The following is a 13,282-nucleotide window of genomic DNA, read 5'->3' as shown; positions in this document are numbered from 1 at the left end:
AGTAAAACACGGAGGTTTTCCAGCTTAAATTTAAAATTTGAAATATCTGAATCCAATCTGTTTGGATCAGAACCGTCAGCCGCAGAATGAAGCTCTCCGTCCTCATGTTCTGCAAGTTGTGACGCAGTATCTGACATGGCCCTAACATTATCAGCGCACTCTGTTCTCACCCCAGAGTGATCACGCTTGCCCCTTAGTTCTGGTAATTTAGCCAAAACCTCAGTCATAACAGTAGCCATATCTTGTAATGTTATTTGTAATGGCCGCCCAGATGTACTTGGCGTCGCCATATCGCGCACGTCCCGAGCGGGAGATGCAGGTACTGTCACGTGAGGCGAGTTAGTCGGCATAACTCTCCCCTCGTTGTTTGGTGAAATTTGTTCAATTTGTACAGATTGACTTTTATTTAATGTAGCATCAATACAGTTAGTACATAAATTTCTATTGGCTCCACCTTGGCGTTAGTACAAATAGTACAGGTCTCATCTTCTGAATCAGACATGTTTAACAAACTAGCAAATAAACTTGCAATTTGGAAATACTATACAAGTAAAATACAATGAAAAAACGAACTGTGCTCGAAAAGCACTGAGTATATATAACAGATGAAATCAATCAGTTTGTAAAACAAAATGCAACTTAGCAAAGGCTTGTACCCAGTAGCAAGGAATAGCTAACCCTGAGGCATAAAAAAGTTAAAGAATAAACGTTTTTTATCACAGTCAACTACAATCTTACAGCTCTGTTAGATTACTTCCCTCAAATTAGCTTTGAAGATCCCTGGGTTCTGTAGAGATAAACCGGAACATGCAGGAAAAAACAATGAGCTTTTGACTGAAATTTTTGATGCGTAGTAAAAGCGCCAAAAAAGGTCCCACCCCCTCACACACAACAGTGAGAGAGATTAAAAACTGTCATAATTAGATCCAGCAACTGCCAAGTGGAAAAATAGTGCCCAAAACATTTTATTCACCCAGTACCTCAGAAAATGAAAACGATTTTACATTCCAGCAAAAACGTTTAACATAATTAAGAGTTATTAAAAAGCCTGTTGCATTGCTATTAGGCTAAAGTCTTATATACACAGTGTAATTCCAGTGAAGTACCATTCCCCAGAATACTAAAATGTAAATTATACATACATGATATAATGTCGGTATGGCAGGATTTTCTCAGCAATTCCATTGTTAGAAAATAAAAACTGCTACATACCTCTTTGCAGAATAAACTGCCCGCTGTCCCCTGATCTGAAGTTTACCTCTCCTCAGATGGCCGAGAAACAGCAATATGATCTTAACAACTCCGGCTAAAATCATAGTAAAAACTCTGGTAGATTCTTCTTCAAACTCTACCAGAGAAGGAATAACACACTCCGGTGCTATTAAAAAATAACAAACTTTTGATTGAAGAAATAAACTAAATAAAATCACCATAGTCCTCTCACACATCCTATCTAGTCGTTGGGTGCAAGAGAATGACTGGGGGTGACGTAGAGGGGAGGGGCTATATGCAACTCTGCTGGGTGAATACTCTTGCACTTCCTGTTGGGGAGGAGTAATATCCCAGAAGTAATGATGACCCGTGGACTGATCACACTTAACAGAAGAAATAGTGTCAACCAGAATAAATTTGCCCTGTTATGTAAGCTTGTAATTCCATACTTAGTCTCTGAATAAAGCTTACCCTTCCCTCATGGGGATCTTATCAGTCCTTTTCTAGCATTATCACAGTCTTGTCTAGAAATAAATGACTGAACATACCTTTTTGGAGCCTAACCTACAAAACCGTTACCCCCAACTGAAGTTTTCTTGTACTCCTCAGTCCTGTGTGGGAACAGCAGTGGATTTTAGTTACAACATGCTAAAATCATCTTCCTCTCGGCAGAAATCTTCATCTCTTTTCTGCTGGAGAGTAAATAGTACACACCGGTACCATTTAAAATAACAAACTTTTGCTTGTAGAACAAAAACTACAAATCTAACACCACATTCACTTTACCCTTCCTAGAGGGACCCTATTGCTTAGAGCCGGCAAAGAGAATAACTGGGGGGTGGAGCTATATGGACAGCTCTGCTGTGTGCTCTCTTTGCCACTTCCTGTTATGAAGGAGAATATCCCACAAGTAAAGGATGAATCTGTGGACTGGATACACCTTACAAGAGAAACAATCACATTTTTAATATCTAGAAAGATTTTACTATTTGTTTCTTTGGCAGTGCTTCTAATATTTATTTAGGACTTTTTACACTTTGCATTATTTGTTTGTTCTGTATGATAATATGCCTAGGAAAATGAGACAAGCAACAATATGGTTATTTAGTGCATGTGTGATATTTACTGTAATGTTTTTCAGGCCACATATAATTTTAGCTTTCTTTGTTCTCATGCTAAATCTAGAGAGAGAGAGAGAGAGAGAGAGAGAGGCAGAGAAGAGAGAAAAAAACAGATAGGAGAGAGAAGAGAGAGACAAGAGGCAGAGAGGAAAGAAACAGAGGAGAGGGGAAGGGGAGATAGAGAGAGACAGAGAAGATAGAGATACAGAGAGGGAAAGGCAGAGAGGAGAGAGAGACAAAAAGGAGAGAGAGACTGGAGAGAGACAGATAGGAGGAAAAGAGATACAGGAGAGACAGCGAGAGGGAGGCAGAGAGGAGAAACTGGAGAGAGACAGATAGGAGAGAGATACCAGAGAGAGACAGATAGGAGGAGAGAGATACAGGAGAGACAGAGAGGGAGAGGCAGAGACAGACAGAAAGGAGAGAGACAATGGAGAGAGACAGATAGGAGAGAGACAGAGAGGGCGAGACAGAGAGGGCGAGGCAGAGACAGACAGAAAGGAGAGAGACACTGGAGAGAGACAGATAGGAGAGAGGGACTGGAGAGAGACAGAGAGGGCGAGGCAGAGAGGAGAGACTGTAGAGAGACAGACTAGAGTTAGACAGGAGACACTGGAGAGAGACAGATAGGATAGAGACAGATATGAGAGAGACAAATAGGAGAGACTGGAGAGAGACAGATAGGAGAGAGAGACTCGAGACAGATAGGTGAGAGATACCAGAGAGAGACAGATAGGAGAGAGATACAAAAGAGACAGATACAAGAGAGACAGAGAGGGAGAGGGAGAGGCAGAGACAGACAGAAAGGAGAGAGAGACTGGAGAGAGACAGATAGGAGAGAGAGACTGGAGGGAGACAGATACAAGAGAGAAAGAGAGTGAGAGGCAGAGAGGAGGGACTGTAGAGAGACATATAGGAGAGAGATTAGAGGGAGACACTGGAGAGAGAGACATAAGAGAGACACAGAGAGGGAGAGGCAGAGAGGAGAGAGAGACCGATAGGAGAGAGACAGAGACATAGAGGAGAGAGAGACTGGAAAGAGACAGATAGGATAGAGACACTAGAGAGAGACAAATAGGAGAGACTGGAGAGAGAGAGATAGGAGAGAGAGACTAGAGAGAGACAGATAGGAGAGACTGGAGATAGACAGATAGAGAGAGACAAGAGAGAGACAGATAAGAGAGAGAGACTAGAGAGATACAGATAGGAGAGAGAGACTAGAGAGAGACAGGTAGGAGAGAGAGACTAGAGACAGATAGGAGAGAGAGAGACAGATATGAGAGAGACAGAGAGGGAGAGGCAGAGACAGACAGAAAGGAGAGAGAGACAGATAGGAGAGAGAGACTGGAGAGAGACAGAAAGAGAGTGAGAGGAAGAGAAGAGACTGTAGATAGAAAGATAAGAGAGAGACAGATACAAGAGAGACAGAGAGTGAGAGGCAGAGAGGAGAGAGAGAGAGAGAGAGAGAGAGACTGGAGAGAGACAGATAGGAGAGGAGAGACTGGAGAGAGACCGATAGGAGAGAGAGACTAGAGAGAGACAGATAGGAGAGGAGAGACTGTAGAGAGACAGATAGGAGAGAGAGACTAGAGAGACACTGGAGAGAGACAGATAGTAGAGATACATAGAGGGAGAGGCAGAGAGGAGAGAGAGACAGATAGGAGAGACACTAGAGAGAGAAAGATAGGAGAGAGAGACTGAAGAGAGACAGATAGGAGAGGAGAGACTGGACAGAGACAGATAGGAGAGAGATATCAGAGAGAGAGAGAGATATACAGGAGAGAGACAGATACAAGAGAAACAGAGAGGGAGAGGCAGAGACAGACAGAAAGGAGAAAGAGACAGATAGGAGAGAGAGACTGTAGAGAGACAGATACAAGAGAGACAGAGAGGTAGAAGCAGAGAGGAGAGACTGTAGAGAGACAGATAGGAGAGAGACTAGAGAGAGACAGGAGAGACACACTGGAGAGAGACAGATAGTAGAGATACAGAGAGGGAGAGGCAGATAGGAGAGACAGACAGATAGGAGAGAGACAGAGAGAGGGGGAGGCATAGAAGAGAGAGAGACAGAGAGGGAGAGGAATAGAGGAGGGAGAGACAGATAGGAGAGAGACACTAGAGAGAGACAGATAGGAGAGAGAGAGACTGGAGAGAGACAGATAGGAGAGGAGAAACTGGAGAGATACAGATAGGAGAGAGAGACTAGAGAGAGACAGATAGGAGGGAGAGACTAGAGACAGATAGGAGAGAGAGATACAGGAGAGACAGAGAGGGAGAGGCAGAGAGGGAGAGGCAGAGACAGAAGAAAGGAGAGAGAGACTGGAGAGAGACAGATAGGAGAGAGAGACGAGAGAGAGACTGGAGAGAGACAGATAGGAGAGAGAGAGACAGATAGGAGAGATAGAGATACAGGAGAGAGACACATACAAGAGAGACAGAGAGACAGAGACAGACATAAAGGAGAGAGAGACTGGAGAGAGACAGATAGAAGAGAGAGACTGGAGAGAGACAGATACAAGAGAGAAAGAGAGTGAGAGGCAGAGAGGAGAGACTGTAGAGAGACAGATAGGAGAGAGACTAGAGAGAGACACTGGAGAGAGACATATAGGAGAGAGACAGATACAAGAGAGACAGAGAGTGAGAGGCAGAGAGGAGAGAGACTGGAGAGAGACATATAGGAGAGAGAGACTAGAGAGAGACCGATAGGAGAGAGGGAGACTAGAGAGAGACTGGAGACAGATAGTAGAGATACATAGAGGGAGAGGCAGAGAGGAGAGAGAGACAGATAGGAGAGACACTAGAGAGAGAAAGATAGGAGAGAGAGACTGAAGAGAGACAGATAGGAGAGGAGAGACTGGACAGAGACAGATAGGAGAGAGATATCAGAGAGAGAGAGAGAGATATACAGGAGAGAGACAGATACAAGAGAAACAGAGAGGGAGAGGCAGAGACAGACAGAAAGGAGAAAGAGACAGATAGGAGAGAGAGACTGTAGAGAGACAGATACAAGAGAGACAGAGAGGTAGAAGCAGAGAGGAGAGACTGTAGAGAGACAGATAGGAGAGAGACTAGAGAGAGACAGGAGAGACACACTGGAGAGAGACAGATAGTAGAGATACAGAGAGGGAGAGGCAGAGAGAAGAGACAGACAGATAGGAGAGAGACAGAGAGAGGGGGAGGCATAGAAGAGAGAGAGACAGAGAGGGAGAGGAATAGAGGAGGGAGAGACAGATAGGAGAGAGACACTAGAGAGAGACAGATAGGAGAGAGAGACAGATAGGAGAGGAGAGACTGGAGAGATACAGATAGGAGAGAGAGACTAGAGAGAGACAGATAGGAGGGAGAGACTAGAGACAGATAGGAGAGAGAGATACAGGAGAGACAGAGAGGGAGAGGCAGAGACAGAAGAAAGGAGAGAGAGACTGGAGAGAGACAGATAGGAGAGAGAGACGAGAGAGAGACTGGAGAGAGACAGATAGGAGAGAGAGATACAGGAGAGAGACAGATACAAGAGAGACAGAGAGGGAGAGGCAGAGACAGAAGAAAGGAGAGAGAGACTGGAGAGAGACAGATAGGAGAGAGAGACGAGAGAGAGACTGGAGAGAGACAGATAGGAGAGAGAGAGACAGATAGGAGAGATAGAGATACAGGAGAGAGACACATACAAGAGAGACAGAGAGACAGAGACAGACAGAAAGGAGAGAGAGACTGGAGAGAGACAGATAGAAGAGAGAGACTGGAGAGAGACAGATACAAGAGAGAAAGAGAGTGAGAGGCAGAGAGGAGAGACTGTAGAGAGACAGATAGGAGAGAGACTAGAGAGAGACACTGGAGAGAGACATATAGGAGAGAGACAGATACAAGAGAGACAGAGAGTGAGAGGCAGAGAGGAGAGAGACTGGAGAGAGACATATAGGAGAGAGAGACTAGAGAGAGACCGATAGGAGAGAGGGAGACTAGAGAGAGACTGGAGACAGATAGTAGATAGAGACAGATAGGAGAGAGATACCAGAGAGAGACAGAAAGGAGAGAGAGACTGGAGAGAGAAAGATACAAGAGAGACAGAGAGGGAGAGGCAGAGAGGAGAGACTGTAGAGAGACATATAGGATAGAGAGACAGGAGAGAGACACTGGAGAGAGAAAGATAGTAGAGATACAGAGAGGGAGAGGCAGAGAGGAGAGAGAGACAGAGAGGGAGAGGCATAGAGGAGAGAGAGACAGATAGGAGAGACACTAGAGAGAAACAGATAGGAGAGAGAGACTGGAGAGAGACAGATAGGAGATGAGAGACTGGAGAGAGACAAATAGGAGAGAGAGACAGATAGGAGAGAGATACCAGAGAGAGACAGATAGGAGAGAGAGAGATACAGGAGAGAGACAGATACAAGAGAGACAGAGAGGGAGAGGCAGAGACAGACAGAAAGGAGAGAGAGACAGATAGGAGAGAAAGACTAGAGAGAGACACTGGAGAGAGAAAGATAGTAGAGATACAGAGAGGGAGAGGCAGAGAGGAGAGAGAGACAGAGATGGAGGGGCATATAGGAGAGAGAGACAGATAGGAGAGACACTAGAGAGAGACAGATAGGAGAGAGAGACTGGAGAGAGACAGATAGGAGAGGAGAGACTGGAGAGAGACAAATAGGAGAGAGAGACAGATAGGAGAGAGAGACTGGAGAGAGACAGATAGGAGAGGAGAGACTGGAGAGAGACAAATAGGAGAGCGAGACAGATAGGAGAGAGATACCAGAGAGAGACAGATAGGAAAGAGAGATACAGGAGAGAGACAGATACAAGAGAGACAGAGAGGGAGAGGCAGAGACAGACAGATAGGGGAGAGAGACTGGAGAGAGACAGATACAAGAGAGACAGAGAGGGGGAGGCAGAGAGGAGAGACTGTAGAGAGACAGATAGGAGAGAGAGACTAGAGAGACACTGGAGAGAGAAAGATTTAAGAGATACAGAGAGGAAGAGGCAGAGAGGAGAGACAGATAGGAGAGAGACACAGAGGGGGAGGCATAGAGGAGAGAGAGACAGAGAGGGAGAGGCATAGAGGAGAGAGAGACAGATAGGAGAGAGACACTAGAGAGAGACGGATAGGAGAGAGAGACTGGAGAGAGACAGATAGGAGAGAGAGAGAGAGACAGATAGGAGAGAGAGACTAGAGACAGATAGGAGAGAGAGATACAGGAGAGAGACAGATACAAGAGAGGGAGAGGCAGAGACAGACAGAAAGGAGAGAGACTAGAGAGAGACTGGAGAGAGACAGATAGGAGAGAGAGACAGATAGGAGAGAGAGACAGATAGGAGAGAGACAGATAGGAGAGAGACATATACAAGAGAGGGAGAGAGGGAGAGGCAGAGACAGACAGAAAGGAGAGAGAGATAGGAGAGAGACATATAGAAGAGAGACAGAGAGGGAGAGGCAAAGAGGAGAGACTGTAGAGAGACAGATAGGAGAGAGAGACTAGCAGAGAGAGACAAGAGAGAGACACTGGAGAGAGACAGATAGGAGAGAGACAGATACAAGAGAGACAGAGAGGGAGCGAGAGACAGATAGGAGAGAGAGACTAGAGACAGATAGGAGAGAGACAGATAGGAGAGACTGAAGAGAGACAGGAGAGACTGGAGAGAGACAAAAGGAGAGAGACAGATACAAGAGAGACAGACAGATAGGAGAGACAGACAGATAGGAGAGAGACACAAGAGAGAGACCGATAGGAAAGACTGGAGAGAGACAGAGAGGAGAGGGAGACTGGAGAGACAGAGATAAGACAGAGACAAGAGAGACAGGCAAGAGAGAAAGAGAAAATTGTGGTTTACCTTTACCCAGTGCCATTCTGTTAGTGTTTTCACACCCCAATAAGGATAAAGTTCCTCCTTCACAAACTTCAGGTGTTTCTGCCTGTTAGTTACCCAAGTGATCACAAGGCAACTTGAAGCTGCCAACGCAGGTATAGGAAGTTGTTTTATTTCCTGTGTAGACAAGTAATTGTACCTAATAAAAAAGGTAAAACAAAGAGTTAAAATTCCAAATCTTTAGCTTAGAGCGATTATTGTAAAAACACAATGATATAAACAACTGACTAAACCCTTAGGAAGCTGCTTTTTAACTGCCCAGGAGAAAGATTTTATTTTTCCTTTACACAGCAAAATAAAGTACAACAGTGACATCCGGTGGTAAATACTTGTTTCAGCAAAATACATATTATTTTATTGTGTATTTCTATTTATCTTAATCATCAGATAAAATATTTTACATACAACTGTACGTTCTGCGTATGTAATGGGAAAATAAACATCTAATCAACAGGAGATAAGCCTTCCCTGTGTAGCATACATTCAGTAGGGTAAGGTAAGAGAATTAAACATATTGCAGACTTAATGAGTTATCAGGATATCATTAAAGTGGATGTAAACTCAATGGGATAGCTCATTCTCATATTGTTTATCACCAAAAATAAAGTGTAGTTTAATTCATCTTTTTTTTACGAACTAACCTGAAATTGAATTTTACAGTTATTTAGCGACAAATCTTTTACTTGTTTCCTCCGCCTGCCACTTTGTCCCTCATTTCTACTTTGATTGACACTTCATTAAACTAATCCACTCCCCCCCCCCCCCGAGGCGTTCAGCCCCTTTTCTTAAACATCACGCAATGTTAATGCGCATGCATTCACAAACTGATGACCGACTCTCTGACACGACTCGCACATGCGCAGAAATTATCAGCGCTCATTAGCAAGATATGCTGTAAGGACACATGCGCACAGAAAATCGATGTGCCGATAGTGATTACTTAAGCATTATGGAATGCATGCGCATATTAGCACTACCGTGGAAAACGCATGCGCAAATAGAGTACTACTTGTGAACGCCCTTTTCAACTACGTAATAGAGCGGGCAGAACCGCTCTATACGTAATGCGGTAGAAATACAGGAAGAACTGGATGGGAGGAGTTGGATTGAAAAATGGAGCTAAATTGAAATATAAAATACAATGTGAAATTATAAGATTTTGTTAAAAATAATGTGGCTGTTTAACTAATCTTTTGTTTGAGAATTGATAGGGAAGAAGAATTAACAAAAAAATTGTATTCACTTTAAAGGATTACTTTCTGTTATAATTTTTAAGCTAAACAACTAACATATTAAAGTTAATAAACATTAATTAAAACCTACTGACCTATATTTTCTCCAAAACGAAGTTTCATAACGTTCTAAAAGTTATATCTTTTATTCGCCGATGATGTCACGTTATCCTGCCCACTATTTTCAGCACTGAGTGTTCAAAATACTTAAACCAATAACTTTGTGTTTAAAGCGCCATTTTGAAACAGGTATTGTAAACGGATTGGTACAGAGCAAAGGATACCCACGGAGTGGGTTTGGAAAACAATTAAATTTGCAGACAAGATTTCTGATATACGGTAGAGATATGTTAATGAAATGCTATTGATAAAAAAGCGTATTTGGGGTAGTTAGTTAGTAACAGGCATAGAAAATATTTACTTACAGTGGCCCTTTAAGTGTTTCATTGAAGAGAAGTCCTTAACACAGTGGCCTAGCTTTGTTTGATATTCTCGGCAAACAAAATTAGAGACACACTAAACTCAAACTATATTTCCCGACAGAATGTTTTACATTATGTGACTAAAAAAACACTTTGCAATATCATTTGATTATTTTTGCAAAATACCTCTTAAAATTGTAGTTAATCTATTGCCTCTAGATAGGGTGAGGTTGATACAGCAGACTTTAGGTCCCTGGTCAAACTACATACTAAACAGTGATTGCTGAGTTTAGTACGTTTTCATTTATATCTGTTCCTAGCTGGCCACAGGAAATGAGATAAGCTTATTCAAGAGGATTTTAAGGGGTATGTTTCTGGAATGCAAAACAAATTTGCCAGCAAAAGAAATAATAAGACATTTATTTTATAAGAAGATATATTACAATACAGTGCTTAATTACTGTCAGGACAATTGTCTGGTAAAATTCAACATTTTGATATTGCAGATTAATCATATATGTCTGTGCTATATAATATAGGGGTACAATGTATCATGTGTATTTACTTATAGATTTAGGTACACATACACATATATATTATTTTTCAGTATTAATATGTAGCTATTAGCTAGTGTTGCTTGTCAGTATATAATTGCTTATGGTAAAGTTTTTGTACTATAACAAAATAATTCATGCTTAGTTATTATAATAATCAAGGTCCCCAACATAGCTGCCTGATTCCTATCATTATATTATTGGTATAAATATCCACAAATATCCCCATGTTTTTCATGTTTACATGGTTCCAGTAAGTCTCTTTTTCTATAAACATTAGTGGGGTTCAACCTTGGTTAATGGTCAAATATATATTTACAAAGTACAAATTTGTCTGTTATAGCTTAGTGACGAGTGCCATCTTCCGAGGGAAAAATATTCTGACTGCTAAATCTTAGCTCATTAACAAAAATCTTAATCTGTAATTAGTGTTAGCCAATCATTTATTTGAAACCTAACCTTATCAGTGGAGGTGGAGTTAAGAGTTTTCCATAAAATACACACTCACCCACAAGAGAGGAGGAGGGGACACAAGCAGACGGCACAAGGGTCACACTGAGCATGCATGATGACCCCACCCTATCCAGAGGAGATGGGAGGCTAAGCTGACCAGATACACAAGTCAGGATAATGGCAAGAGAGGGTCTTTTTACACTGAACCCCAGTGAAGGATCCCACAATGTTGATAAGTATGAAACAAACCTATATGAAACGGTTTTGTTAATATGATTTATGCTCTTTACATTTATATTCAAAGTTTTATTATTGAATCAGGTGAGTTAATCAATTCTGGTTTGCCCTTTATAGTCACAAATATTTTTGTTAGGTAATTCCTGTTAACCTGGTCTTATCTGTCGACAATAACACTGGGTCAATCAGGAATCGGGTAATAATATCATTTTCTTATGGTTTGCCAGGATTATTAGTTTACCTGATTCTTGCCAGCTATGCTGAGAATTTAAATAACAAAAGTTTCTGTTTTTCTATTATACATGCAAGCTACTGCAAATAAAACCATTTAGTGATTGTTTTCATTAGTTTTAACCTGATAATCATTAACTCATTGTAATGATGTATGTTATTAATTTGCTTTATTCAAATATTGCTTATTATTTCCAATAATTATTTTAATAAAGTTTGTTTATTGATCTGGTCTAGTTTAATTAATAGACAAATCAGAACTTCAGGTTTTATATCTATTATCCTTTGCAAATGATATAATTTTTAGAGTGTTATTAAATTGCACACATTGCACCCTGCAAAGTTGGTAACCGCTATTATATATATAAGGAGTTACATTATCAGAATCATATAGAGGTTCCATGATATTTATTTGTATCTAAACACATAATACACTTTGCAGGTACACTACTGAAATAAATAATAATAATAATAAGGATAATATTCACAACATTACTGATATATAAAATTAACTTACATACACTGTCCATTTAAACTAATGCATGACGGAAACCAAAATTCAGCTGTTGATTGCTTGCTATCTAGTGCTGTTATTTCCCTATTTCAGCTTCCCTTTCCCCATCGGTAATATGTAGGTTTTTGTGACACCTGCTAAAAAAATAACCTATGTTAAATATATTTTGCAGCACATTTTTGACTGGATTAAACCTGCTCACAGACCTAAAAGTGAACAAAAAATAATCTAATACAACCTCTCAGCTAACGTTGGAAACTTTTTTTCTTTTAACTTTAAAAAAACCCCATAATTTATGCTTACCTGATAAATTTATTTCTCTTGTTGTGTATCCAGTCCACGGATCATCCATTACTTGTGGGATATTCTCCTTCCCAACAGGAAGTTGCAAGAGGATCACCCACAGCAGAGCTGCTATATAGCTCCTCCCCTAACTGCCATATCCAGTCATTCGACCGAAACTAGCCGAGAAAGGGGAAACCATAGGGTGCAGTGGTGACTGTAGTTCAAAATTTAGACCTGCCTTAAAAGGACAGGGTGGGCCGTGGACTGGATACACCACAAGAGAAATACATTTATCAGGTAAGCATAAATTATGTTTTCTCTTGTTAGGTGTATCCAGTCCATGGATCATCCATTACTTGTGGGATACCAATACCTAAGCTAAAGTACACGGATGAAGGGAGGGACAAGGCAGGTACTTAAACGGAAGGGACCACTGCCTGTAGAACCTTTCCCCAAAAAAATAGCCTCCGAAAAAGCAAAAGTATCAAATTTGTAAAATTTTGAAAAGGTATGAAGCGAAGACCAAGTTGCCGCTTTGCAAATCTGTTCAACAGAAGCCTCATTTTTAAAGGCCCAGGTGGAAGCCACAGCTCTAGTAGAATGAGCTGTAATCCTTTCAGGGGGCTGCTGTCCAGCAGTCTCATAGGCTAAGCGTATTACGCTCCGAAGCCAAAAAGAAAGAGAGGTTGCCGAAGCCTTTTGACCTCTCCTCTGTCCAGAGTAAACAACAAACAGGGAAGATGTTTGACGAAAATCTTTAGTCGCTTGTAAGTAAAACTTTAAAGCACGGACTACGTCCAAATTATGTAAAAGATGTTCCTTCTTTGAAGAAGGATTAGGACACAATGATGGAAACACAATCTCTTGATTGATATTCTTGTTGGAAACTACCTTAGGTAAAAACCCAGGTTTTGTACGCAAAACTACTTTATCTGTATGGAAAATCAGATAAGGAGAATCACATTGTAAAGCTGATAACTCAGAGACTCTACGAGCCGAGGAAATAGCCATCAAAAACAGAACTTTCCAAGATAAAAGTTTGATATCAATGGAATGAAGGGGTTCAAACGGAACTCTTTGAAGAACCTTAAGAACCAAGTTTAAGCTCCATGGAGGAGCAACAGGTTTAATTCTAACCAAAGCCTGACAAAATGCCTGGACGTCT

The 13,282-nt window shown here is 41.5% G+C and overlaps 1 protein-coding gene across 1 annotated transcript in view; it reads right to left on the bottom strand.

Moving 5' to 3' along the window:
• Window positions 1-13,282, bottom strand: part of METTL4 (methyltransferase 4, N6-adenosine) — a 380,380-nt gene that overhangs the window by 137,569 nt on the left and 229,529 nt on the right. The window contains 1 exon segment of the mRNA XM_053714956.1: window positions 8,154-8,328. Within this exon segment, the coding sequence (XP_053570931.1) occupies window positions 8,154-8,328 (175 nt within the window).

This window comes from Bombina bombina, chromosome 5 (assembly GCF_027579735.1).
Source record: "Bombina bombina isolate aBomBom1 chromosome 5, aBomBom1.pri, whole genome shotgun sequence".
NCBI lineage: Eukaryota > Metazoa > Chordata > Amphibia > Anura > Bombinatoridae > Bombina > Bombina bombina.
Note: the sequence above shows the minus strand (reverse complement) of the source record. Positions and strands in the feature narration are given on the sequence as shown.